The sequence below is a fragment of the Erinaceus europaeus genome, chromosome 6 (genome assembly GCF_950295315.1).
Source record: "Erinaceus europaeus chromosome 6, mEriEur2.1, whole genome shotgun sequence".
Classification (NCBI taxonomy): Eukaryota; Metazoa; Chordata; class Mammalia; order Eulipotyphla; family Erinaceidae; genus Erinaceus; species Erinaceus europaeus.
This window is the reverse complement of record NC_080167.1, coordinates 27,530,072-27,557,440: the sequence shown is the minus strand read 5'-3', so window position 1 is coordinate 27,557,440 and position 27,369 is coordinate 27,530,072. Positions and strand designations below refer to the sequence as shown.

Below are 27,369 nucleotides of genomic sequence, written 5' to 3'. Positions count from 1 at the left end.
TGGCTGTAAAGAGAGTTAACATAAAGCCAAACAAGTTGTTGACTAATCATGAACCTGAAGGCTAGAATAGTGCAGATGAAGAGTTGGGGGGCCCCTCCATTTTGTAGATAGCTAGTAAGCCTATTTTAGTTATATTCCAAAGGGCCTGTGGCTATACTAGTTTTTTATTTATTTATTTTTTTCCTCGTGAGCCTGAAATCTGTTATGCAGGTGGATGCAAGTTATTGTCTGGGGAGATGATATCATGGCTGGAAAAAGGACCAGAAAGCTGGATCAGGGAAGAGAGTAGCTCCCAAATATGGGAAAGGTGTATAAATATTGTTGACTGTAAACCCCATCGATTTGATCTAATCTGGGGTCCATATTCAGTTTAAGAGCCTGTGTGACCTCTGCATCCCTGTAGATATGAGCTCATATTCTGTTGTCATGAGTAGGAACGTTCCAAGCTGCCGCAATTTCAGGACCCATCTTCCTTGGGTGTAGCATGGAGTATGTTGTCTAGCCTCCCTTCAGAGGATGGAAAATTCTCTACCATTGTTGATCCAAGTTGAGGGCAAGGTCCTATGGGTTGTCACCTCTCTGCTGGTTTCAAAGAGATTTTTTTTTTTTAATGTATACAGACATGTTGAAAGAACTATAAAATACACATAGCTAAATTCTCTATTGCATTTGCTCATCTTTTAAATGACTGATATTTACTAGAGACTAGAAGAAAAGGACATGTCTTTGATTTTATTATCAGAATACTTCTCAGCTCTGGCATATAGAGGTGTTGGGCATTACACCTGGGACTCTGGAACATCGGGCATCAAAGTAATTTTGCAGAACCATTATGATATCTCCCCTGTCTACAGTTTTTATTTTATTTTATTTTTATTATATTTGATAGGACTGAGAAAAACAGAGAGGGGGAGGGAATGAGGGAAAGAGAAAAAGAGATCCCTGAAACACTGCTTCATTGCCCTTGAAGCTTGTTCCATACAGGTGGAGATGGAGGACTTGAACCTAGGTCCTTGCACATGATAAAGTGTGCATTTACCCAAGTATGCATGAGCCAGCCCTGATGCAGTTGTTTTTTTTTTAATTAATTGATTAATTTTCTTTATTGGGGAATTAATGTTTTACATTCAACAGTAAATACAACAGTTTGTACATGCATAACATTTCCCAGGTTATCCATATGACAATACCACCCCCACTAGGTCCTCTGTCATCCTTTTTGGACCTGTATTCTCCCCCCCACACACCCCAGAGTATTTTACTTTGGTGCAATACGCCAATTCCAGTTCAAGTTCTACTTGTGTTTTCTTTTCTGATATTGTTTTTCAACTTCTACCTGAGAGTGAGATCATCCCATATTCATCCTTCTGTTTCTGACTTATTTCACTCAACATGAATTTTCCAAGGTCCATCCAAGATCGGCTGAAAACGGTGAAGTCACCATTTTTTATAGCTGAGTAGTATTCCATTGTGTATATATACTACAACTTGCTCAGCCACTCATCTGTTGTTGGATACCTGAGTTGCTTCCAGGTTTTGGCTATTACAGATTGTACTGCTAAGAACATATGTGTACACAAATCTTTTTGGTTGGGTGTGTTGGGTTCCTTAGGATATATCCCCAGGAGGGGAATTGCAGGATCATAGGGTAGGTCCATTTCTAGCCTTCTGAGATTTCTCCAGACTGCTCTCCACAGAGGTTGGACCAATTGACATTCCCACCAGCAGTGCAAGAGGGTTCCTTTGACCCCACAACCTCTCCAGCATTTGCTGCTGTTCCCTTTTCTGTTGCATGACATTCTCACAGGAGTGAAGTGGTATCTCATTGTTGTCTTTATTTTCATTTCTCTAAAAATCAAAGATTTGGAGCATTTTTTCATGTGTTTCTTGGCCTTTTGGATCTCTTCTGTGGTGAATATTCTGTCCATGTCCTCTCCCCATTTTTGGATGGGATTATTTGTTGTCTTGTTGTTGAGTCTGGCAAGCTCTTTATATATGTTGGTTATTAGCCTCTTGTCTGATGTATGGCATGTAAAGATCTTCTCCCATTATGTGAGGGGTCTCTTTGTTTGGGTAGTGGTTTCTTTTGCTGTGCGAAGCTTTTTAATATGCTTGCTTTAGTCTTCTTTGTAATTGGATTCGTTTCATTGAAGATGTCTTTAAAATGTATGCAGAAAAGAGTTTTGCCGGTATTTTCCTCTAAGTATCTGATAGTTTGTAGTCTAACATCCAAGTCCTTGATCCACTTGGAATTTACTTTTGTATTTGGTGAAATATAGTGGTTCAGTTTCATTCTTTTGCATGTTTCAACCCATTGTTTCCAACACCATTTGTTGCAGAGACTCTGCTTTCCCCATTGAATAGACTGGGCATCTTTGTCAAAGATTAGATGTCCATAGGTGTGGGGGCTTACTTCGGGACTCTCAGTTCCATTCCATTGGTCAGTGTGTCTATTCATGTCCCAGTACCAAGCAGTTTTGATGACAAAGACCCTATAATACAATTTGAGCTCTGGGAGTGTGATGTCTCCAGTTCTTTCTTTTCAAGATTGTTTTGGCAATTCTAGGTCTTTTCTGGTTCCTGATAAACATTTGTAGCATTTGTTCTATTCTCCTAAAAAATGTGCTCGGGATCTTGATGGGGATAGCATTAAATCTGTATGTGGATCTGGGTAGTATATTCAGATGTTAATTCTGCCAACCCATGAACATGGAATATCTTTCCACTTCTTTGTGTCTTTTTTCAATTTCCTTGAGTAGTGACTCATAATTTTCAGTATACAAGTCTTTCAGTTCTTTGGTTAGGTTTACTCCTAGATATTTTATTTTTTTTTTTTGCTATAGCAAAAGGAATTGATTTCTGGATTTCAATTTCTTCTAACTTAGTGTTTGCATAGAGGAATGCCACTGACTTTTGAATGTTAATTTTGTAGCCTGACACCTTACTGTATTGCCTGATGATTTCCAAAAGCTTCTTGCTGGATTCTGTAGGTTTTTCTGTGTATATTATCATGTCATCTGCAAATAAGGAGAGTTTGACTTCTTCTCTTCCAATCTGTATCCCTTTAATTCCTTGCTCCTGCCTGATTGCTATGGCAAGAACTTCCAACACTATGTTGAATAGTCATGATGATAGTGGGCATTCCTGTCTAGTACCTGATCTGAGGGGAAAGTCTTCCAGTTTTTCACCATTGAGTATGATGTTGGCTATAGGTTTGCTATATATAGACTCCACTATCTTCAGGAATTTTCCATCTATTCCCATTTTTGTAGTGTTTTATCATAAAGGGAAGCTATATTTTGTCTGAGGCTTTCTCAGCTGCAGTTGTTTTTAAGTGTACTGTTCAGTGACATTAAGTACAGTAATGTGGTGTGCAGTCATCACCATCATACATTTCCAAAATTCTTGTCATTTTGTGCAATAAAAAAAAAACTGCCCATTCTCCCTCCTGCTTAGTTCCTGATAACTACCAGTCTAAATTCATATCTCTATGAATTTGATTATTCTAGGGTTTTACATCTATATAATCTCATGCTGTATTTCATTTATTCCAGCCCTGTCATGTTTAACCTATTTCATATAGCTCAATATCTTCAAGATTTATACATATTATAGCTGATGTCAGAATTTCCCTCCATTTTCAGGCTGAATAATTTGCTATCAGTGGGTCTACCATATTTTCGCTATCCATTCATCCACTTGCATACACTTGTGCTGCCTGCCTCCACCTTATGCCTGCTGTGAGTAATGCTGCCATAAGCACGAGTATATAAATGTCTAGCTGGGTTTCCATGGCCCATCTGTAGAATTTCTAGATCATATGGTAATTCTTTTTTCTTTCTTTTTAAAAAAATATTTATTTCTTTTTGATGCCCTTGTTTTTATTTTTTATTTATTTTATTTATTTATTTTTTATTTTCTGATTTTTTATTGGGGAATTAATGTTTTACATTCAACAGTAAGTACAATAGTTTGTACATGCATAACATTCCCCAGTTTCCCATATAACAATAGAACCCCCGTATGGTAATTCTATGTCTAGGATTTACCATACTGTTCCCATAGGACCTGCATTATTTCACATTCCCATCAGCAATGTACATGAGTCTCAATCTCCCCACATCACTGCTAGTCTTTGTTATGTTCTGTGTTTTGTTTGTTATTATTTATTCATTATTATCATTATTTTTTGCCTCCAGGGTTATTGCTGGGGCTCAGTGCCTGCACTATGAACTCACTGCTCCTGAAGGCCATTTTTTCTTATTTTGTTGCCCTTGTTGTTGTTATTTTTGCCATTGCTGTCGTTGTTGTTGGATAGGACAGAGAGAAATGGAGAGAAGAGGGGAAGACAGAGAGGAGGAGAGAAAGACAGACACCTGCAGACCTGCTTCACCACCTGTGAAGTGACTCCCCTGCACGTGGGGGGCTGGGGTCTCAAACCGGGATTCTTGTGTCGGTTCTTGAGCTTTGTGCCATGTGCACTTAACCCGCTGCCCTACCGCACGACCCCATAAAGCTCAAAGCTATTTATTTATTTATGTATTTGTTTATTTCAGATAGAGTCAGACATTGAGAGGGAACGGGGTGATGAGGTGGGGGGAGAGACACCTGCAGTGACGTTTCATCATTTGTCACTTGTGAAGCTTTCTCCCTGCCCGTTTCTCTCCTCTTCTTTCCTTCCTACCTTCCTTTATTGTTATTGATTTATTTTTTTATATCCTTTCTTTTTTTTTTTTTTTTCTTCTTCTTTTTTCAGAACAATGCTTTGGCTTATTGTGGTATGGGGGATTGAATCTGGGACATCACAGCTTCAAGCCTGAGAATCTCTTTTGCAGAACCGTAACAGTATCTCCCCCACCCTTGTTTTGTTTCTTGACATTAGTTATCCTAATTGCTATGAAGTGATTAAAAATATTTTATGTAGCTTTTTTAGTTCTCAGCATGAGGATAGATCTCAAAGTGAAACTGTCTATCTTGTTTTTGCACCTGGGTTAGGGCTGTCGTGGTTATTTGGTAAATGTGTTTGGGAAGACAAAAGGTAAAGAAAATGTTCTGGAAACTTTCAAGTGGCAGATGAATATAAAATGTGAGTTGTAGGTAGGCTGATACAATAGTATGGTGGGTAAATCTTGGCTTCTGGGGTTGTAACCTGGATTTGAAGATAAGTGATTTGGGCAAGCAGATTAATAGACAAGGATTTAAAAGATTTGTGCATTTGTTTATGAGCTATTAAAAAATCATAATCCATCCCCCCCTTTTTTTCCATCAGAGCACTGCTCAGCTCTGGCTTATGATGGTGCTGGATATGAAAGTCCTGTTGTATAACCACTTGCCCCCATTTGACTTTTTTAAAAAACAAATATGAAATGCCTCATGTGAGATAATGCAGGGAAAAGCTTTTGGCATTTAGTAAGGACTCAGTAAATATTTCTCAACTATTGTTTATTGCAGTTGTGGTTTTTGTTGGCTGTTGAATCCATCATGCTATTATTGCATTTAGTGATTGCTGTCCCAAGTCTAAGGTTGACTTGTCCTTTCCCAAAAACATTTCTCTCTCTCCCACAGCAGTATCTGTATAATATGGTTTCCATTGCAAACTCTTGCTAGCAGAAAATTGGAGTATTGCTTTTGTCATCATTTATAGCTCTTTCTTTTTTTCCTTTTTCCTGTTAGGACTCTGGTTAGGAGTAGAATGGGACAATCCTGAGAGAGGAAAGCATGATGGAAGCTATGAAGGCACTGTATATTTCAAATGCAGGTAATGTTTCCTATTATTATTATTATTATTATGAGTAACCATGGTTATTTGTAGTGACATTTAACAGTTTCATAAATGGGAGGGGGGAGACCCGAGACGTGGTTCAGTGGTAAAGCAACTACCTTGCATATAAGAGACACTGGGTTTGACTCCCAGCACTGCATAACAATACTGTGCTGTGGTCTTACTTTCTCCTTTTCTTTTCCTCCCCTCCCCCACACTGGAAAGGTGGGCTTTGGGGGTTATAAAAGAAAAAGTGTTTGGCTCTAGGGGTATTTATTTATTGTGATTATTTAATTAACGATTTAATAATGATCAACTCATTGGAGTCTTTTTTATATTTCATATCTAACTTGGAAAGTCATAATAGCATAAGTATTTTGCATTAGTAGATACTTTTCTTAGGTTTAGATGCTATTTTCATGAAGCCAAGGCAATTAAAAATTTGTTAGTTCATAAATCTTTTCATTGTATGATTATGAAATAGGCAAATGGCAAAATGGTGGTGAGCCTATTTTAATTAAGAAAAGTCAGTCAGAGTTTGTCACATCATAGTAGAGACAGAATCTTCATCTTTTTTAAAAAATGTTTTAATATTTAGTTATTCCATTTTTGTTGCCCTTGTTATAGTTATTGTTGTTGATGTCATTGTTGTTGGATAGGACAGAGAGAAATGGAGAGAGGAGGGGAAGACAGAGAGGGAGAAAAAGATAGACACCTGCAGACCTGCTTCACCCCCTTTGAAGCGACTCCCCTGCAGGTGGGGCTTTTTTTTTTTTTAAATAGATTTTATTTATTTATTAATGAGAAAGGTAAGAGGAGAGAGAAAGAACCAGATATCACTCTGGTACATGTGCTGCTGGAAGGTTGAACTTGGGACGTCATGCTTGAGAGTCTGATGCCTTATCTACTACACCACCTCCCAGACCACAGAATCTTCATCTTAGAGTATTTGCCTTGCATGTGTAAGCCCCTGGGTTTGATTCCAGAACCACAAAGAGCAACAAGAGCTCCATGTGTGGTGGAGGCGTGCTCACTCTCTTTCTCTCATGAAAAAACAGGGTCAGAGCTGGATGGTGGTGCACCTGGTTGAGTGCACACATTACAGTATGGGAGGACCTGGGTTCAACCCCCTGGCCCTCACCTATAATGGTCTCTCTCTTTCTGTCCCCCCCCCCCTTCTCAATTTCTCTGTCTCTATCCAAAATAAATAAACTTTTAAAAAGATAATAAACAGGCCTAATAGATAGCTCAATGGTAAAGTACGTGTGGATTCTGGATTCAGTCTCTAGGACTGCATTAAAAGGGGCGGGGGCTTGGAGGTGACATACCCGTTAGGGCACATGTTACCATGTGCAAGGACCCTGGTTCCCATCTATAGGGGGGAGCTTCATGAGCAGTTCTCTCTCTCCTCCATTTTATTGTCTCCTTCCCTCTCAATTTCTGACTATCAACTAAAGAAAAAATAAAGAAGAATCAAAAAATGTGACTGCCAGGAGGGGTGGGTTCCTTGTGCAGGCACCAAACTCCAGCAGAAACCCCGGTGGAAACTTAAAATATTTTTAACAGGGGTGGAGGAGGGAAATGGCGCACTCAGTAAAGCACATATTTTATCATCCTGATGACTGAGGTTCGAGTCTCTAGTCACTACATGGAAGCACCTATATAGGAAGTGATGTGGTGCGTCTCCCCACCCCTTCTGTTTCTGAATCTCTCCTTGTCTCTCCTTCTTCTCTCCCTCTATCTCCCTTTCTCCCTCTCTTCCTTTCTTTCCCTTACTCCCATACTCAATTTAAAAGAAAAAAAAAAAGTCTTACAGGAGTGGTGGAATGATGCAGGCATGAGTCCCTACCAAAAACCTTGGTGGTAAAGAACAGCTGAATGTGTTTATTTAGATGGCCAACAGTGTGTTAGATGTGAACAGTGTGGTCATACGCTTTGCCACACAATGAAAGTTTGCCATCCTTTATATTGTCACTGTATACTGTGTAGGGTGTTTGACTAGCTCAGTTCTTGAGCCTCTCCAGTGTCACAGCTTGGTAAGATGATACTGTGCTATTATTGAATGTTAGGTCCTGCATCTCTGGGACAAAACTCTAGATTAGACAGTGTAATTATCAAACCCCAGCTTATATATTCTTTTTAAGCTTTATTTGTTGGATAGAGACAGTCAGAAACCAGGAAGGTGGGAGGAAATAGGGAGAGAGAAAGAGAGACACCTGCAGCCCTGTTTCACCAATCGCAAAGCTTTCCCCCTGCAGGTGGGGGCTGGGGGCTTGAATCTGCATCCTTGCACATTGTAACAAGTGCGCTCAACCAGATATGCCACCACCAGCACCTAGCTCATATATTCTTCTCAGTGCATCCCTATCACCCCAATCAATTCAACTGACATTAAATCATAAAAGATTGAGATATAGTTATATGTATATATTTTTCTCCAATTTGGATGTTACATACCTATTTCTTTACTAAATGATAAGATAGATATATTGACAGGGTTTTTTTTTTCCTCCAGGGTTATCACTGGGGCTCAGCAGTGCCTGCAATATAAATCCACTGCTCTTGGAGGCTATTTTTTCCCCTTTTGTTGCCATTGTTGTTCATCACTATTGTTGTTATTATCTTTGGTGTTGCTGTTGCTGTCATTGTTGTTGGACAGGACAGAGAGAAATGGAGAGAGGAGGGGAAGACAGAGAGGGGGAGAGAAAGATAGACACCTGCAGACCTACTTCACCGCTTGTGAAGCGACTCCCTGCTGGTGGGGAGCCGGGGGCTCCAGAACTGGGATCTTTATGTGGGTCCTTGTGCTTTGCGGCACATGTGCTTAACCTGCTGCACTACCACCTGGCCCCCTATATTGGCAGTTCTGCTGGCTGCTAAATTTTTGAGGTAGTGATGAGAATAAAATTTTAAAAATATCTGAGCCAATTATATAGGTTTTTCTTTTTTTTTTTAAAGTATCTACTTGGTGTATTGCACCAAAGTAAAAGACTCTGGGGTGGGTGGGGAGAGTACAGGTCCAAAAAGTATGACAGAGGACCTAGTAGGGGTTGTATTGTTATGTGGAAAACTGGGAAATGTTGTGCATGTACAAACTATTGTATTTACTGTCGACTGTAAAACATTAATCCCCCAATAAAGAAATTTTTTAAAAAAGGATCTGTTTTCTTTTTAAATATTTATTGAGACAGAAGTTGAGAGGGAAGGGGAGATAGAGAGGGAGTGAGAGAGACATCTGCAGCACTGCTTCACTGTTTGTGAAGCTCCCATCATTAGGTAGGGACTCTGGGGGTTGAACCCAGGCCTTTTGCACACTGTAACGTGTGCTCAACCAGTTGCACCACCACCTGGCCCCCAGTACCTGCTTTATATTGGTGGTTTTTTGCCTGGATTTATTACTTCAGAAAATAAGGAATTTTAATTAGATTAGTGAGATAACAGTTCCTTCTCTCATCTATTCAGTTAGCCATTACTATATGACAGACCATCCCCAAACTTTGGACTTACACACCATTTTATTTATTTATTTATTTATTTATTTATTTATTTATTGTTATTTATTTATAAAAAGGAAACACTGACAAAACCATAGGATTAGAGGGGTACAACTCCACACAATTCCCATCATCAGAACTCCGTATCCCATCCCCTCCCCTGATAGCTTTCCTGTTCTTTAACCCTCTGGGAGTATGAACCCAAGGTCATTGTGGGATGCAGAAGGTGGAAGGTCTGGCTTCTGCAATTACTTCCCCTGTGAACATGGGCGTTGACAGGTCGATCCATACTACGAATCCACCATTCCTGGTGGCCATTTTCTTTTCTTCTCTTCTCTTTTCTTTTCCTTTTTTTTCTTTTCATTTCTTTTTTTCTTTCTTTTTTAAAAGATTTTGTTTATTAATGAGAAAGATACAAGGTGGGAGAAAGAACCAAATATCACCCTGGTATAGGTGCTTCTGGGGCTTGAACTCAGGACCTCATGCTTGAGAGTTCAGTGCTTTATCCACTGAGCCATCTACCAGACCACTCTTTCTTTTCTTTTCTTTTCTTTTCTTTTCTTTTCTTTTCTTTTCTTTCCTCTTCTTTTTTTTATAATTATGATTTAATAATGGTTAACAAGATTGTAAGACAGCAGGGATATAATTCTACATACTTCCTACCACCAGAGTTCTGTGTCACCATCCCCTTATTGGAAGCTTCCCTATTCTTTATCCTTCTGGGAGTATGGACCAAAATTCTTTATGGGGTACAGAAGGTAGATGGTCTGCCTTCTGTAATTGTTTCACCACTGAACATGGACGTTGGCAGGTCAATCCATGCCCCCCAGCCTGTTTCTGCCTTTCCTTAGTGGGGTAGGGCTCTGGAGAGGTGTGGTTCCAGGACACAGTGGTGAGGTTGTCTGCCTGAGGAATTCAGGATGGCATCATGGTAGCTTCTGAAACTTGGTGTCTGAAAAGTGGTAAGATATAAAGCAAATTGTTCAATAAACAGGACCCTAAAGGTTGGGTTAGAGTAAATGAAATAAGGGTCTTTGTGTGGGATGAAACTAGGAAGTCTATTTTAGGTATGTTCCATGTGGCCCTTGACTTTACTAATTTTTGCCTGAGCCTGATAGCTAACATGCAAGTAAACTAAAAGTGTTGTCTGGGAAGATCAGAGTTGAGCATTGGACTAGAAAGCTGGATTAGGGCAGAGTAGTTCAGAAATTGAGAGGGAAGGGGGAAATGAGAGAGAAAGACATCAGTAGATTTACTTCACTGCTCATGAAAAATCCCCACTGCAGGTGGGGAGCAGGAACTCGAACCTGGGTGCTTACACATGGTAACATCTGTGCAATTTTTCATGTCAATATATAAATTAAAAAAAAAAAGCAGGGCTGGGCGGTAGCATAGCGGGTTAAGCACACATAGTGTGAAGTGCAAGGACCAGTGAAGGATCCGAGCCCTCAGCCCCCCAACTGCAAGGAGGGTCACTTCACAAGTGGTGAAGCAGGTCTGCAGGTGTCTATCTTTCTCTCCCCTTCTGTCTTCCCTTCCTCTTTCCATTTCTCTCAGTCCTAGCCAAAAACACAGCAGCAACAAGAGCAGTGTATTTGTAGTGTAGGCACTGAGCCCCAGCAATAACCCTGGAGCCAAAAACAAAACAAAATAAAAAACAACTTTCTAGGGGACTGCATGGTGGCTCACCTGGTAGAGTACGCATGTACATGAAGATAAGGTTTCAAGATCCCTGTCTCCATCTGGAGGAGAAAAGCTTCATGAAAGATGGCGTAGTGCTTTAAGTGTCTCCTCTGTTTCTCTTTCCCTCTCTATGTCTGTCTTGAGTCCTTTATAAAAAAATGGCTGCCAGGAACAATAGTGGAGTCATTAGTTGGCACTAAGCCACAGTGATAAGTCTGTTGGCAAAAAGAAAACTTAAAGAAAAAAAAAAATTAAAGGTGGTACAATATAAAATACTAGACTAAAAGCATGAGGTCTGAAGTTTGATCCTTGGCATTGCATGTGCCAAGTGATAGCTCTTCCCCCCACCAGGTCTCCAATCAATCAATAAACAAACTTTTCTGCCTTTTAGGTTACAGTTGGGAAGTCCTAGTCTAGATAATCTTTCAATTAGATTCTGTTGAACTCTCCAAATATGATGTTAGCTATATTTAGTCTATTAAACTGAGTGATACAATTGTGTCTGAACAACTTTGGCTGTGCAGTGAGTCTTCCTGATGACTAGGTCTGAAGCTCCACTCCCTAATCTCCCGCCCCCTTAATACCCTTCTCTTCTCCATTTAATTATGCATGAGGCAGAGAGAGAGAGGAAGAGAGAGAGAGAGAAAAAGAGACATCTGGAGTATTATTCCACCACGTGTGAAGCTTCATCTCTGCAGGTGGGGACCAGGGACTTGAACTTGGTGCCCAGGAGTGGGAATTTTTTAAAAAATATTTTATTTATTTTATTTTTGAGAGAGATGCAGAGAGAGAGACACAGAGAGAGAGAAATACTAGAGCACTGCTCAGCTCTGGCTTATGGTGGTGCAGGGGATTGAACCTGGGATTTAGGAGCCTCAGGCATGAGAGTCTGTTGGCATAACCATTATGCTGTCTCCCCCCACCCTAGTGGGAATTTTTGTGTGCTACCAGATATGCCTCTGCTTGGCCCTCACTCCCCAAATTTCTATGGTATTTATATCAGTAGTAAATTGATAACATTTTTATTTAGAAAAAGGAGAGGGGGCTGGGCGGTAGCGCAGTGGGTTAAGTGCACATGGCGCAAAGCGCACGGACTGTCTTAAGCATTCTGATTCTAGCTCCTGGCTCCCCATCTGCAGGGGGGTTGCTTCACAAGCAGTGAATCAGGTCTGCAAGTCTGTCTTTCTCTCCCCCTCTCTGTCTTCTCCTCCTTTCTCAATTTCTGTCTGTCCTATCCAGCAACAATGACAGCAATAACAATAATAATAATAACAACAAGGGCAACAAAAGGGAAAAAATAGCCTCTAGGAGCAGTAGATTCATAGTGCATGCACTGAGCCCCGGCGATAACCCTGGAGGCAAAAAAAAAAAAAAGGAGAAAAAAGAGAGAGAATTGTGTCCTTTACAATATGAACCTTTCCTAGGGTTAAAAATATAATATTTCCCAGTCAGCTTCTGATAGTCAGAGTGATCCCTCTGATAACATAACACATTCTACAGACTCTAAACTTGATATTGCTACAATAGAGAATTTAATTTCCTGCACCATCAATTTCCTCCTTGCCACTGGATTAGTCTCATGAACATACAAATCTTACACTTTCTCCTCCCCACCACCTTCAGTTATATCCCTGTTCTTTTGTTGTTGTTATCTCTGGAGCATCAGGGCTCTAGACCTACTCATTCAGAGAGAGACAGAGGGAGAGAGGGAAAGATAATACAGCATGGAGATTTCCCCCAGTCCTATGGGTGCTGGGCTGGAACTGGGGTTCTGCACATACTAAAGTAGACACATCATTCAGGTGAGCTGTCTTGCTGACTCTGCTCACTCTGTTGCTGTCTTCACTTTCCAGTGTAACTCCTTGGTTATGAGAGTAGACTTTGTAGAATTCTTCTTGTATGCTCTATTTTAGCTCCGTGTCATTTATTATTTTAGAGCGTTTTGCTAAGGCTCAGTGCCAGCAGAATGAATTTGTCACTCCTGGTACATTTTTCCTTTTTTTTTTTTTTGCCTCTAGGGTTTTCTTTCCCTCTCACATACACTACATATGCCAAAGTGGTATGCTGGTCTCTCTCTCATAAAATAATTTTTTTTTTTGGCTACTAGGTTTATTGCTAGAACTGCTCCGTATCCTATTCCCTCCCTTGAAAGCTTTCCTGTTCTTTATCCCTTTGGATGCATTGACCCAGGATCATTATGGGGTGCAGAAGGTGGAAGGTCTGGCTTCTATAATTGCTCCCCTGATGAACATGGGCGTTGGCAGGTTGATCCATACCCTCAGCCTGTCTCTCTCTTTCCCTAGTGGGGCAGGGCTCTGGGGAGGCAGGGCTCCAGGACACATTATTGAAGTCAGGGAAGTCAGGATGGCATCATAGTAGCTTCTGCAACTTGGTGGCTGAAAGCCAGTAAGATATAAAGCCCTTGTTCTAAACTCTGACACCTTCTTCTCAGAAATATTTTTAGTTCACTTGCATATCATGCTCAGGCAAAAATTACAAATGTTATAGGCCCCTTTGGAACATATCTAAAATAAACTTCCTAGCTTCTTCCCACCCATAGACTCCTAATTTCATGTGCTCTATTCCTGTGGGTTTCTGTTTACTAAACAATTTGTCCTTCTCTATACTTTATTTTATTTTAATGAGAGATAGAAAGTGTAGGTGTGGGAAAAAGAGGGATAAGCAGAAGAAGACAGAGAGAAAGACCATAGTACTGCTCAGCTCTTATTTATGGTGATGCTGTAGATTGAACCTGGGACCTCTCAGCCTCAGGTGTGAAAGTCTTGTATAACCATTATGCTGTCTCCCCAGCCCTACTTTCTTCTTTTCTACTCACTGACCACTTGTGCCTACAACCACCTGGTGCTAAGTATGTTTCTTCCGAAGTCTTAGCTGTAGTTTGATAAGATTTGGTGTGATCTTCCATTGACTTTTTATTTTATTATTGTATTTATTTTCCCTTTTTTGTTGCCCTTGTTGTTTTTCATTATTGTTGTAGTTGTTGTTGTTGATGTCATCGTTGTTAGATAGGACAGAGAGAGATGGAGAGAGGAGGGGAAGACAGAGGGGGAGAGAAAGATAGACACCTACAGATCTGCTTCACCGCCTGTGAAGCGACTCCCCTGCAGGTGGGGACCCTGGGGCTCAAACCAGGATCCTTATGCCGGTCCTTGTGCTTTGCGCCACGTGCACTTAACCCACTGTGCTACCGCCTGACTCCCTCCACTGACTTTTCTGCTAGTTTTGGGGAGCAGTTATGCAAGTGCTGTTACTATATGGCCATGCCCCTAGAAGTCCTCAGCGTACAACAAAATTGAACCACTTCAGAACATTGTATTTATGATCATTCTTGTCTTCTTCTTCTCTTTCGTCTTCTTCTTCTTTTTCTTCTCTGTGTGTGGTGTGCTGTCTTCATTTGCTAAAGTATTTATAAGTCAATTTTGCAAATACAGACATTTTACAGGTGTGGCACACTGACAGTTTACAAAGGACTTTTATCACCTCATTTACTTGTTCCCATGATTGTCGTTGATTGTTTTCCATTTCCGTTTTTTCCAGGCACCCAACAGGAGGATCTTTTATTCGTCCAAACAAGGTAAATTTTGGAGTAGACTTTATTACCGCAGTTAAGAATCGCTATGTGTTGCAAGATGAACCAGAGGAAGATGGAAAAGAGCAAACTTTAATTGGAAAGAAACCTGTAGAAAATGTTGGTTTTGACTCTGTTAAAAAATGGCAAAGGTAAGTGTGATTGATAATGGCAGAGCTGACCTCTCCACCTCTCCCCATCCCTCCCCTCTTTTTCCCTTTTCTCCCCCCTTTTTTTTGCCACCTGCATGGTGGCCTGGGGCTCAAACTTAGGTCCTCACTTGTAGTAATCTGTACACACAATTGTTGTAGTTATTATTATTGTCATCATTGTTGGATAGGACAGAGAGAAATGGAGAGAGAAGGGGAAGACAGAGATGGGGAGAGAAAGATAGACACCTGCAGACCTGCTTCACCACCTGTGAAGCGACTCTCCTGCTGGTGGGGAGCTGGGTGCTTGAACTGGGATCCTTACGCTGGTCCTTGTGCTTTGTGCCACCTATGCTTAACCTGCTGCGCTACCACCCGACTCCCTTCCCCTTCTGTTTTCATTAGACAGGACAGAGAAAAACATAGAGGATGGGGAGAGAGGGAGAGAAAGATAAACACCTGCAGACCTGCTTCACCACTTGTGAATGGACCCTCTGCAGGTGAGGAGCAGGGGCTGGAACCCAGATCCTTGTGCTTGGCAATAATATACTTAACTGGGTGCACCATCGCCTGGCCTCCTTTCTTTTTTTAGTATATAGGACAGAGAGAAATTGAGAGGGGAGGGCAAGATAGAGAGGAAGAGAAAAAGAAAGCCACCTGCAGACCTACTTCACCTTACTGCCCTCAAGTGGGGAATAGGGTCTCAAACCCGGATACTTGTGCTTGGTAATGTGTGAGGTCAACTGGATGTGCCACTACCCTCACTCCAAAGTTATTTATGCATTGGTGGTATAGTGGTGAGCATAGCTGCCTTCCAAAATTATTTATTTATGCATTTATTTTATTTTTGGGGGGTAGGTAGGATCTCACCTGTGTATTATTATTATTATTTTGCCTCCAGGGTTATTGCTGAGGCTCAGTGCCTGCACCACGAATCCATTGCTCCTGGAGGCCATTTTTTCCCCCTTTTGTTACCCTGGTTGTTTTTATCGTTGTTATTGTTATTATTATCATTGCTATTGATGTCGTTGTTGTTGGATAGGACAGAGAGAAATTGAGAGAGATGGGGAAGAGGCCCAACCCCCTCACCTGTGCATTATTTCATTGCTTCCACCCCGATTTTTTCATTCATAGAGTGAGCAGGGAGAGAGAGAACAGCCCTAGTACCTTAGCACTTTTTTTTTTTTTTTTTTTTTGGCTCCAGGGTTATTGCAGGGGCTTGGTTCTGGCACTATGAATCCACTGATCCTGGAGGCCTTTTTTTTTTTTTTCTTCATTCTATTGGATAGGATAGAGAGAAATTGAGAGGGGAAGGGGGAGATAGATGGAGAGAGACACCAGCTTCACTGCTTATGAAGTGACCTCTCTGCAGGTGGGGAGCTGGGAACTTGAATAAGGATCCTTGAACTTTATACTCTGTGTGCTTAACCTGGTGCACCACTGCCCTGCCCCCGTGCTGTAGCACTTCTCATGTAGTACTGGGGCTCAGGCCTGGGCTGTGTTACATGGCTGAGTGTCTGACCTTGTGAGCTACCTCTCCAGGCCTGTTCAAAGTACACTTTTACTTTTTAACAATCTTTTTATTTATTTTATTATTGGATAGAGACAGAGAGAAATTGAGAGGGGAGGGGGTGATAGGGAGAAAGGCAGAGAGACACCTGCAGCCCTGCTTCACCACTAGTGAAGCTTTCCCCCTGCAAGTGGGGACCAGGGGTTGAACCCAGGACCATGCACACTGTAAAATGAGCGCTTAACCAGTTGCGCCACCACCTGGCCCCACACTTCTATTTAAAAAAATTTTTTTTAATATTTATTTTATTTATTTATTCCCTTTTGTTGCCCTTGTTGTTTTATTGTTGTAGTTATTATTATTGTTGTTGTCGTTGTTGGATAGGACAGAGAGATATGGAGAGAGGAGGGGAAGACAGAGAGGAGGAGAGAAAGATAGACACCTGCAGACCTGCTTCACCGCCTGTGAAGCGACTCCCCTGCAGGTGGGGAGCCGGGGTTCGAACCGGGATCCTTATGCCGGTCCTTGTGCTTTGTGCCACCTGCACTTAACCCGCTGCACTACAGCCCGACTCCCCACACTTCTATTTTTAAATTTCTGTTATGATTTCAAGATTTAACATAATACAGTATTCAAGGTGCACTTGAGAGTGTCAGTGTCAGTTCATTTCTTGGTACTTTTTTATTAGCATAGATGAGTAGCATTAAAATAAAACTCAGGGGGGTCGGGCGGTGGTGTAGCAGGTTAAGTGCACGTGGTGCAAAGCGCAAGGACTGGCATAAGGATCCGGGTTTGAGTCCCTGGCTCCTCACCTGCAGGGGAGTCGCTTTACAGGCGGTGAAGCAGGTCTGCAGGTGTCTGTCTTTCTCCCTCTCTATCTTCCCCTCCTCTCTCCGTTTCTCTCTGTCCTATCCAACAATGAACAACATCAACAATAACAATAATAACCACAACAAGGCTACAACAGCAAGAGCAACAAAGGGGGGAAAAATGATCTCCAGGAGCAGTGGATTCATGGTGCAGGCACTGAGCCTCAGCAATAACCCTGGAGGCAAAAAAAAAAAAAGATTAAAAAGATTAAAATAAAACTCAGAATAAAATAATTTTTATTTTTAAAATTTATGTGTATTTTTTTCTAGTTCTGGGACCTCAGATGTGCACATTTCTGTTGCTCCTGGGCCACTTATTTTTTTGTCACCAGGGTTATTGCTGAGGTTTTGCACCTAAACAACTCCACTGCCCAGAGTGGTCTTTTTAATTTTTTTTTAAATGTTAGGTAGGGGTTGACAGACAGACAGACAGACATTTTGACCCAACCTTGGAGTCAGCCAGATTGGGTTCAGACATCATTTAAGCCACCCTCTAGCTCTGACACAAGTCGGTATTATTTACACTTCCCTTACTTTCGTTTCAGTTCCTCATTTATAAAACAGTATGTAAACTGGCAGAGCTTTTGTGAATTATAGGTGAGACCCTGCAGTGACTGGTTTGCATTGTTAGGCATGGAAATCTCCACTCTAGGTCATCCTATTAGGTCCATGGTAATAGCGAGCTGGCTGACTCACTAACAGAAGACTTACATAACACTAAGGAATCAAAAGCAAATACAAACCAGTCTGTATGATTTCTCTTGGAGCTGATTATGGCTCCAGAGTGATGTCTGTCTGCATGGAGACCTAGGTCCCTCAACTTTTTTCTTTTTAAATTTTTGAAATAGAGAAAGAGTGTGAATGTGTGTAAGGAAAGCACTAAAGCTCCTTTTGAAGCTGGGTTGCTCACATGACAGAGTAAGCACACTATCCAAGTGAGTTATTTCACCAGTCTCTAAACTTTCTTTTTTTCCCAGGCATTTCTAGGGGAATTTTGATTTCAGAGGGAAACAGTGACATCTGTCGGACATTGAGCAAAATTACTAGTTTGACTAAGCAAGTTCACAGTTGCACAGTCTCTACATTTTCCTTTTGATGATATTTTCATCTTTTTGCAAAGTTGGGTTTTTGGAGATAGCTATGATGAAATGCAGATATCTTCCAGAAATTACAGTGGAACAGGAAATGTATGTGTTGGTATTCAAGCTGATCCCAGGGTTTGGGAAGTTGTACAAGACAACAGATACTAAATGAATAGGACAGAAATAATTACTTGCTTGTTTGGTCCTAGTGACTTGCTAAATGGAATAGTCAGGTGTTTGTTTTCCTTTCCTTTTCTTTCTCATTTTTAAAACTTCTTTCTTTTGATTGGAAGGAAAGAAATTGAGGGGGTGGATATAGAGAGCGAGACAAGAGAGGGAGGGATCTGCTGCAGCACTGCTTTACAGTTCATACAGCTTTCTCCCTTCAGGTGCTTGGGGGCTTGAGCCTGAGCCCTTGCACACGATAATGTGTGCACTCAACTAGGTGGATCACCACTGGATCTTTTTTTTTTTTTTTTAATTTAAGGTACCATGTGAAAACTGCTGAAAAACCAAAGGCCCTATAAATTGAGAAGGTAGAGGTCAATGAGATAGCATAGTGGTTATACAAAAGACTTTCCTGTCTGAGGTGCTGAGATCCCAAATTCAGTCTTTGGCACCAACAATAAGCCAGAGCTGGTTTCTGTCTTTCCCTCCTCTCTCCATTTCTCTCTGTCCTATCCAACAACGAACAACATCAACAATGGTAATTAAATAACCACAACGAGGCTACAACAACAAGGGCAATAAAAGGGGGAAAAATGGCCTCCAGGAGCGGTGGATTCATGGTGCAGGCACCGAGCTCAGCAATAACCCTGGAGGGGGGGAAAAAAAAAACAATAAGGGAGTCCCACGGTAGTTGTAGCAGGTTAAGCGCACGTGGCACGGTTGCAAGGACTGACATAGGGATCCGGGTTCGAGCGCCTGGCTCCCCACCTGCAGGGGCGTCGCTTCACAAGTGGTGAAGCAGGTCTGCAGGTGTCTCTTTCTCTCCCCCTCTCTGTCTTCCCCTCCTCTCTCCATCTCTTTCTATCCTAACAACGACGATATCAATAACAACAAAAACAGTAACTATAAGAACAATAAAAAACAAGGGCAATGAAAGGGAAAATAAATAAATATTTTTAAAAAACCTTGAAAAACCAGTAATAGGGAGTTGGGCGGTAGCCCAGTGGGTTAAGCGCTGGTGGCGCAAAGTATAAGGACCGGCATAAGAATTCCGGTTGGAGCCCCCAGCTCCCCACCTGCAGGGGAGTCGCTTCACAAGTGGTGAAGCAGGTCTGGAGGTGTCTTATCTTTCTCTCTCCTTCTTTGTCTTCCCCTCCTCTCTCCATTTCTCTCTGTCCTATCCAACAACTATGACATCAATAACAACAATAATAGCTACAATAATAAAAAAACAAGTGCAACAAAAAAGGGAATATATATCTATATATACATACACACACATATATGTATATATATGTATATATATACCAATAATAAAAGAACTGAGAAGATTTGGGGACTTCTACTATAGAACTTTGCTGCTGCCTTTCTCCTATTTTTAATTAACACTATTAGTGATTTAGCAGGGTTTTATTTATTTTTTAAAGATTTACTTATTAACTAATGAAAGAACCAGAGCATCACTCTGTCACATACATTGCTGAGGATTTAACTGGAGAGAGACTTCATGCAGAATATTCAACTATTCAACACCTAAGCTACTGTATCACCTCCGGGACCATGCAACAGTGGTTTTAAAAATTATAAAATTTTGTGGATTACTCCTAAATACTGGATAATTACAATAACTCACTTTTGGTCTTATTATTTATCAGTTTTTTTATATTGGAGTAATTAAATTTATTTTATGTGTAAGATAATAACAAAATGTTCATTTTGATAGCATTTAAAGTGACATGCCAGTTTTTTTTTTTTATTTTTTATTAAGGAAGAGACAGAGATGTAGAGAGTAAAAGAAACCACAGTACCAAAGGTGCTTTCAGTGTGGTAGGGACTGGGCTTGAACCCGGGTCACACACGGAGCAAAGCAGTGTACTATGAGCTATTTTGCTGCTCCGAGTCCACCAGTTTTATGTTTATTTTTATGAATCCTTACAAAATTACATAGCACATGTTGGACGCCATTCTAAGACAATACTTCACAATACAAACTAAATTATCATAACCGTTAAAAGTTTAGTAAGGTGGTCCGGGAGGTGGCGCAGTAGATAAAGCAATGGATTCTCAACCATGAGGTCCTGAGTTCAGTCCCTGGTAGCACATGTACCAGAGTGATGTCTGGTTCTTTCTCTCTCTGCCTATCTTTCTCATAAATAAATTCTTTTAGAAAAAAAGTTTAGTATGATATGCACAACACTAAATTTACCTCTTTGAAGTGCATAGTTTATCAGTGTTCAAATACGTTGACATTGTTGTGCATCTCTATTAGTCATCTCTGTGAATTTTCTGTCTTCCTAGACTAAAACCCTATAGTCAGAAACTGCATTTAAGATTAAATAGCATTTGTTGGGGAGATATTATAACGGTTATGTGAAAAGGCTTTCATTTCTGAGGCACTGAAGCCCCAGGTTCAGTCCCCCACAGCACCAGTGCTTTGGGGTAGAGGTGGGGAAGGAAAGAAAGACTAACCAGTATTTCATTCTGTGTCCATACTTTATTAATCTATTCATCCCCTAGTGGACACCGACCTTTTTTTTTTTTTTTTTTTGACCACTTGACTGTTGTAATGTTTGTCTGAACATGAGTGCACACCAGAGAATTTTATAGATGTGGAATCTGACACAGAAATGCCTAGCAACTCCAGAAGAAGTGGTAGGATTGGGATTTGAACCCTCACATTCTGGCTGTAGAGTGTTTTTTTTTTTTGCCTCCAGGGTTATTGGTGGGGCTCAGTGCCTGCACTACAGATCCTCTGCCATTTTCCCCATTTTGTTGCCCTATTTATTGTTATTATTGTTGTTATAGGATAGGACAGAGAGAAATTGAGAGAGGAGGGGAAGACAGAGAGGAGGAGAGAAAGACAACTGCAGACCTGTTTCACTGCCCATGAAGCGACCCCTCTGCAGGTGGGGAGCCAGGGGCTCGAATTGGGATCCTTACGCTGGTCCTTGCGCTTTGCACCATGTGTGCTTAACCCACTTCAGTACCGCCTAACCCCCCTTGCATTTCTTTTTTAACTATATTTTAAATAGCTTATACATTTATTTGTTAGAGAATGAGGCTCAAGAGGAAGTGCAGTGACTAGAGCGATGGACCTACAAGGAGGAGGTCCTGACTTCTCTCCCCAGCATTGCACGTGCCAGAGTGATGCTTTGGTTCTCTCTCTACTCTCATAAATAAATAAATATCTTTCCCTAGAAGTTTTAAATATCTTATTTAGTTATTTATTTATTGAGTAGAGATAGAGATAAATCAAGAGATGGAAGGGGTAGATAGAGTGAGGGGGAGAGATTTAGTGATAGAGAAAAAGACACCTGCAGCACTGCTTTCAACACTTGTGAAGCTTTCCCCCTGTAGGTGGGAACTGGGGGGCTTGAACCTGGGTCTTTGTGCATTGTAGTATATGTGGTCTCCCAGGTCTGCCACTGCCTGGCCCCAATAAATAAATGTCTTTCACAAATCAAGTGAAACTTAATAGAGAAAACAAAAACCACAACATGACTCTGGCATATACAATGCCAGGGATCAAAGTTGGGACCTCATGCTTACCAGTCTGGCACTCTGGCCACACACTGTCCAACCTCCTAGGGCACCAGATTTGATGCTTTCACCCCTGTAAGAGACCTTTCACCCCTGTAAAAGATAGGCACTTTTAGTGAATAGAAAACACAAATCTTGTACTGAACAACGGGCCCCTGTATATATAGCCAGTATACATAGTATACTAGTATAGGTGATGGTATATGTACTCTCTAGGATGTATCCCTAAGAAGTCCTTCATATGTGAGTGCAGGAAGTATGCAATAGTGTTTACTAAAGCACTGTTGTCTATGTGTCAACAGGAATAAGTTGTGACCTGGTCATATCATTAATAGAAGATGGAAAACGAGTGTTCTGGAGGATATAGCTTGATGCAGTTAAATCTCACTACTTCCTACTACTTCCATTAAAAAATAGTTGCAGGTGGACGTATGCAATAATTTGTATCAGTGTTCATAATATGCAACAATACTTGTTTAGAGATATGGAAATACATAAGACGACCGTAAAGCCAGGAGTGGCCAAATAGCTCACTTGGCTAATGTGCAACTTTGCCATGTACATGATCCAGGTTCGAGCCAGGCCTCTACATCATTAAAGGAAACTCTGGTGCTGTGGCCTATTTTCTCTCTCTTCCCCCACCCCCTTCTCTATCTTGAAATAAATAAATAAACAAATAAATAAGACATTCCTAAGATGTATTTAAGATTAGGTGAACATCCAAATCCTATTTGTTACCTCTTGGGAATAGAAGAGGTGACTTGTAGGAACACACTAAAACTTTATATGTATTTGTAACATTTGTGGTGCATTTCCTTTTTTTTTTTTTTTTCTTTTTTCACTAATTCTTCATTTCTTAAGTTGGGTGTTGGGTACAAATACTTTCTATTTTGGGTACTTTATTACATATCTGAAATATGTTTTAATTTTTTTAAAGGGCTCCTGGATAACATATGTATTTACATGTCCATGTGAATGAACTATGTGTTTTTCATGCAGTCAGCTGAACAAGTTGGAAGAAATCTGTCTGATGAACTGTGCAGTCAGTTGTGCTGGTGACAAAGGAGAAATCGCCAATCTGTGTCCTAGTATCCTTTTCAATTATTTCTGGCAGGAATATGACTTGAGATTTGGTCCTTGAGCCACTCACTGCTAGTTGCCTTCCCAGTATCCATCCTCACCAGTGTCCTTCCTGACAGCGCTCAGTTTCATGTGGGGCAGTTGCTGCCCAGATAAGCTACTCACCCTCCAAACCTCATTACTTCCAGGTGAGGCAACAGCACGTGCCCTGGACAATGAGATGTAGACTAGGAGCATCTGGAGTGAACTCATTGGAAGGGGACTAATGAAGCTGGTATCTGCCTCTGGTCATTGCTTTATACTGCTTCCAGTCTCCAGCAGAAAGAGAAGCCCAGTACTTGGTAGCCATTTTCTAGGCATGAAGCTGGAGAGAGATGGGTGGAGAAGGAGGCCCTAGTCTTTGACAGTGCTGAGGCCACTCTCCCCACCCTGTGGACTTCTGGAATTTCTTAGGTTCTATGCAGCTGAATGAAATTTTGGTATAGTACCTTGAAATAGGCTTTTCTTTTTTTGCTTACCCTTCTTTCCTTCCTTCTTTCATTCCTCCCTCCCTCCTTCCTTCCGTCCCTTCTTTTCTTTCTTTGCCCCTGGGGTTATTGCTGGGGCTCAGTGCTTGCACTGTGAATCCACCTCATACCCAGCAGCTATTCCCCCCCTTTTTTTCTATATTTATTTATTCCCTTTTGTTGCCCTTGTTGTTTTATTGTTGTTGTTGTTGATGTTGTCATTGTTGGATAGGACAGAGAGAATTGGAGAGAGGAGGGGAAGACAGAGAGGGGGAGAGAAAGATAGACACCTGCAGACCTGCTTCACTGCTTGTGAATCGACTCCCCTATAGGTGAGGAGCCAGGGGCTTGAACCTGGATCCTTATGCTGGTCCTTGTGCTTGGTGCCACGTGCGCTTAACCCGCTGCACTACTGCCTGACTCCCCCCCCCTTTTTTCTATTTTATTAAAAAAATAATTTTTAATTTATTATTTGTTAGAGTTGGGGAGAATTTGAGAGGGAAGCAAGAGAGAGTCCTTCAGCACTGCTTCACCACTCCCAAGGCTTTCTCCCTGCAAGTAGGGGCCAGGGACTTTTACCTGGGTCCTTGCACATTGCAACATGTGATCAACCAGGTGTGCCACCATGCATCCCTCCCCCCTTTTTTTTTCTATTTAATTGATAGGACAGATTGAGAAATTGAGAAAGAAAGGTAGAAACCAGAAGATTTGCTTTGTTGCTTATGAAGTATCCACCCTGCAGGTGGGGAGAAACAGACATTTCTAAAGTTTATAATCTTTGTTCTCTACCATCTCTTATTACTGAGTTATATATATCATTACCGCCAAGGTTACTCATGGGACTCTGCGCTGGCATTCCAAAGCAGTTACTCCTCCTGGTAGCTATTTTTTCTTATTTTATTGGATAGGACAGAGATATGTTGGGGGGGGGGAGCTAGAGAAAGAGAAAGAGAGACACCGCAGACCAGCTTCACTATTCATGAAGCATCCCTCCTTCAGGTGGGGAGCAGGGGCTCGAACACAGGCCCTTGTGTATGGTTTTATGTGCACCACTGCTCAGCCCCCTCTTATTACTGTTTTCTTTCTTGCCATATACCTTGCTTTTATATCTACAGGTAATAGTGTAGGAATTACATGTAAAATGATGCCCAATGGCAAAGCACACAGACATTCTGTAACTTTAAAAAAAAAAAAAAGACCCAGGGTGGCCAGGTGACTCTGCAGATAGAGCAGATGTACTGTATTTGATCTCCAGCACCATGTGGTACCACCATGGACAGCACCAAGAGAGCTCCATGGGTGGCCTTGTTCCTTCCCCTCTCTCCCTGTCATGACAATATAAAAAAATTGGGCCAGAGAGCTAGCTCAGTGGGAAAATGCATACATGAGGTTTTGGGTTCCACCTTTGATCATTAAGAAAAAAAAAAAGATTGACAATTCTCTAAATCTCTAATTCTGTAAGTCTATACCTAGTCTCTATATAGCAGTTTTTTAAAATCGTTTTTATTTATTTATTGGATAGAGATAACCAGAAATTAAGAGGAAGGATTGAGAGGGAGAGAAACAGAGAGACACCTGTAGCCCTGCTTCACCACTCACAAAGCTTTCCCTTTGCAGGTAGGGGCTGGGGCCTTGAACCAAGGTCTTTGAGCATTGTAACGTCTGCTCAACCACCCAGCCCCTCTATATAACAATTTATACTGAAGGTAGAGGTTTACAGTCTACATTCTTTGGGTGAAGATGTGGTGAACGAGTGACTTTTCCTACCCTTTTTGTTGCCGTTGTTTTTCATTGTTGTTGTAGTTGTTATTGATGTCATCCTTGTTGGATAGGACAGAGAGAAATGGAGAGAGGAGGGGAAGACAGAAAGGGGGAGAGAAAGATAGACACCTGCAGACCTACTTCACCACTTGTGAAGCGACTCCCCCTCCAGGTGGGGAGCTGGGGGCTCGAACTGGGATCCTTACGCTAGTCTTTGTGCTTTGCGCCACCTTCGCCTAACCCGCTGCACTACCGCCCAGCTCCCACAAGTGACTTTCTTATAGAATATTTCTAACTCCCTCCACAGTATATGCTGCCTTGAGTTTAGTTGAGATGGGATTGCTCAGATTTTTACGTTTGTTGTCATCTTTGCTTGGGAGCAGCCTCCCCAATTGCCCCAGCATACTGAACAAATGTGGCTATTTCCTCCATGGCTTTAGCAGTGGAGTGTGGGGAATTGAATTAGGTGTAAAACTGAGTTTGGCAAGAAGCAAAGTACCACAATATGTCTGGAACATTCCGCCTGGCCTACTGTATGATTTCAGAAGTTTGAGTGGTTCCAGGCTTACTTTCAGACTATCAGACAAGATCTGTAGTTTGGTAGATCACTGTTTTCAGCAGGGTGCTGGAGAATCAGCATCTTGCTCTTTCCTGGGGAAAAAAATGACCCCCTAGACTTAAATGAATGAGGTTTCGTGAGATAATTGAATCATGCTGATTTGTGTAGATACAGTGATGAATGTCTTATAGTTCCTGATTGAATTCTTGCCAGAAGTTGAAGTATTGCCTTGTGTGTTTAACCTAGTCATGCTTTTGGGGTTGATTCTCTTCAAGGTCATTCACTTGGCAGGGATAAAGAAAGTCCTACATATAAGCATGTCAAGTCAGAGAGCTCCACCAGGAAAGAGCTAAGCCTCCTGCTTCATGAGCTAGCTTCAAACTTGAGGAAGAAATGGATTGGTCTCTGAGAACAAGAACTGAATAGCAATGATGCTCCTTAAGCCGCTGTATGTGTGCGTTCATGTAAATGGTACTACATTAACAACTGATTGTTTAAATCTGATCGGTATAAACATTTATAATTCCAGGTCTGGGAGATAGTGCCATAAGTAGTGCAAAAGACTTTCACTGTGGAGACACTAGAATTCCTGGGTTCAACCACCACAAAACAGAGCTTAGAAGTGCTCTGACTAAAGAAAAAGAAAGAAAAGAAATATAATTCCAGCTTACACACTGGAAAGTTTGAATAAATGAAGAGCTACTAGACTTAAACCATTTCTTTTTCTTTTGATAGTAATTTTTCTTTAATCTTCCTCTTTCATTATCTTTATTATTGGATAGAGAAACAGGGTAATTGAGAGGGAAGGGGGAGATAGAGAGGGAGAGAGACAGACCTGTCTGCAGCCCTGCTTCACTGCTTGTGACTCTTTCCCCCCTGCAGGTGGGGACCAGGGGCTTTAACCTGGGTCCTTGTGCACTGTAATGTGTGTGCTCAACCAGGTGCGCCACCGCCTGGCCCCCCTTAAACCTTTTTGTTTCCTCCACAGTTATCACAGGAGCTCTGTGCCAGCACTATGAATCCACTGCTTTGATGACCACATTTTTCTTTTCTTTTCTTTCTCTCTCTCTGTCTCTTTTTTTTTTTTTTTTTTTTTTTTTTTTTTTTTTGCGTCAAGGGTTATTGCTGGGGCTCAGTGCCTGCACTATGAATCCACTGCTCCTGGAGGCTAATTTTTCCATTTTGTTGCCCTTGTTGTTATTGTTATTGTTGCCATTGCTGTTGTTGTTTGGTAGGACAGAAAGAGGAGAGGAGGGAAAGACAGAGGGGGGGAGCACCTCTGCCTGGCCTCCACTTTTTTTTTCTTTATTGGGAGGATTAATGGTTTACAGGTGACAGTAAAATACAGTAGTTTGTACACATATAATATTTCTCAGTTTTCTTTTACTTTTTTTTTTTTTTTTTTACCAGAGCACTGTTCACCTGTGGCTTATGGTGGGGCGGGGGCTTGAACCTGGGACTTTGAAGCCTCAGGTATGAGAGTCTCTTTGCATAACCATTATGCTATTTACCCTGCCCACATTTCTCAGTTTTCCACATAAAAATCAAACCTCCACTAGGTCCTCCTCTGCCCTCATGTTCCAGGACCTGAACCCTCCACACACACCCCATAAGCTTG

General features: G+C 41.3%; 1 protein-coding gene across 5 annotated transcripts in view; it reads left to right on the top strand.

Annotated features, from left to right (window-relative positions):
* Nucleotides 1–27,369, top strand: part of TBCE (tubulin folding cofactor E) — a 75,442-nt gene that overhangs the window by 24,141 nt on the left and 23,932 nt on the right. For 2 of the 5 annotated variants that reach the window (XM_007522923.3, XM_060191955.1), the window contains 3 exons: nt 5,674–5,758; nt 14,497–14,679; nt 22,845–22,933. In XM_007522923.3, the coding sequence (XP_007522985.2) occupies nt 5,674–5,758; nt 14,497–14,679; nt 22,845–22,933 (357 nt within the window). The remainder of the gene's footprint in view (nt 1–5,673; nt 5,759–14,496; nt 14,680–22,844; nt 22,934–27,369) is intronic. The other 3 variants (XM_060191958.1, XM_060191957.1, XM_060191956.1) reach the window with 3 other exon arrangements.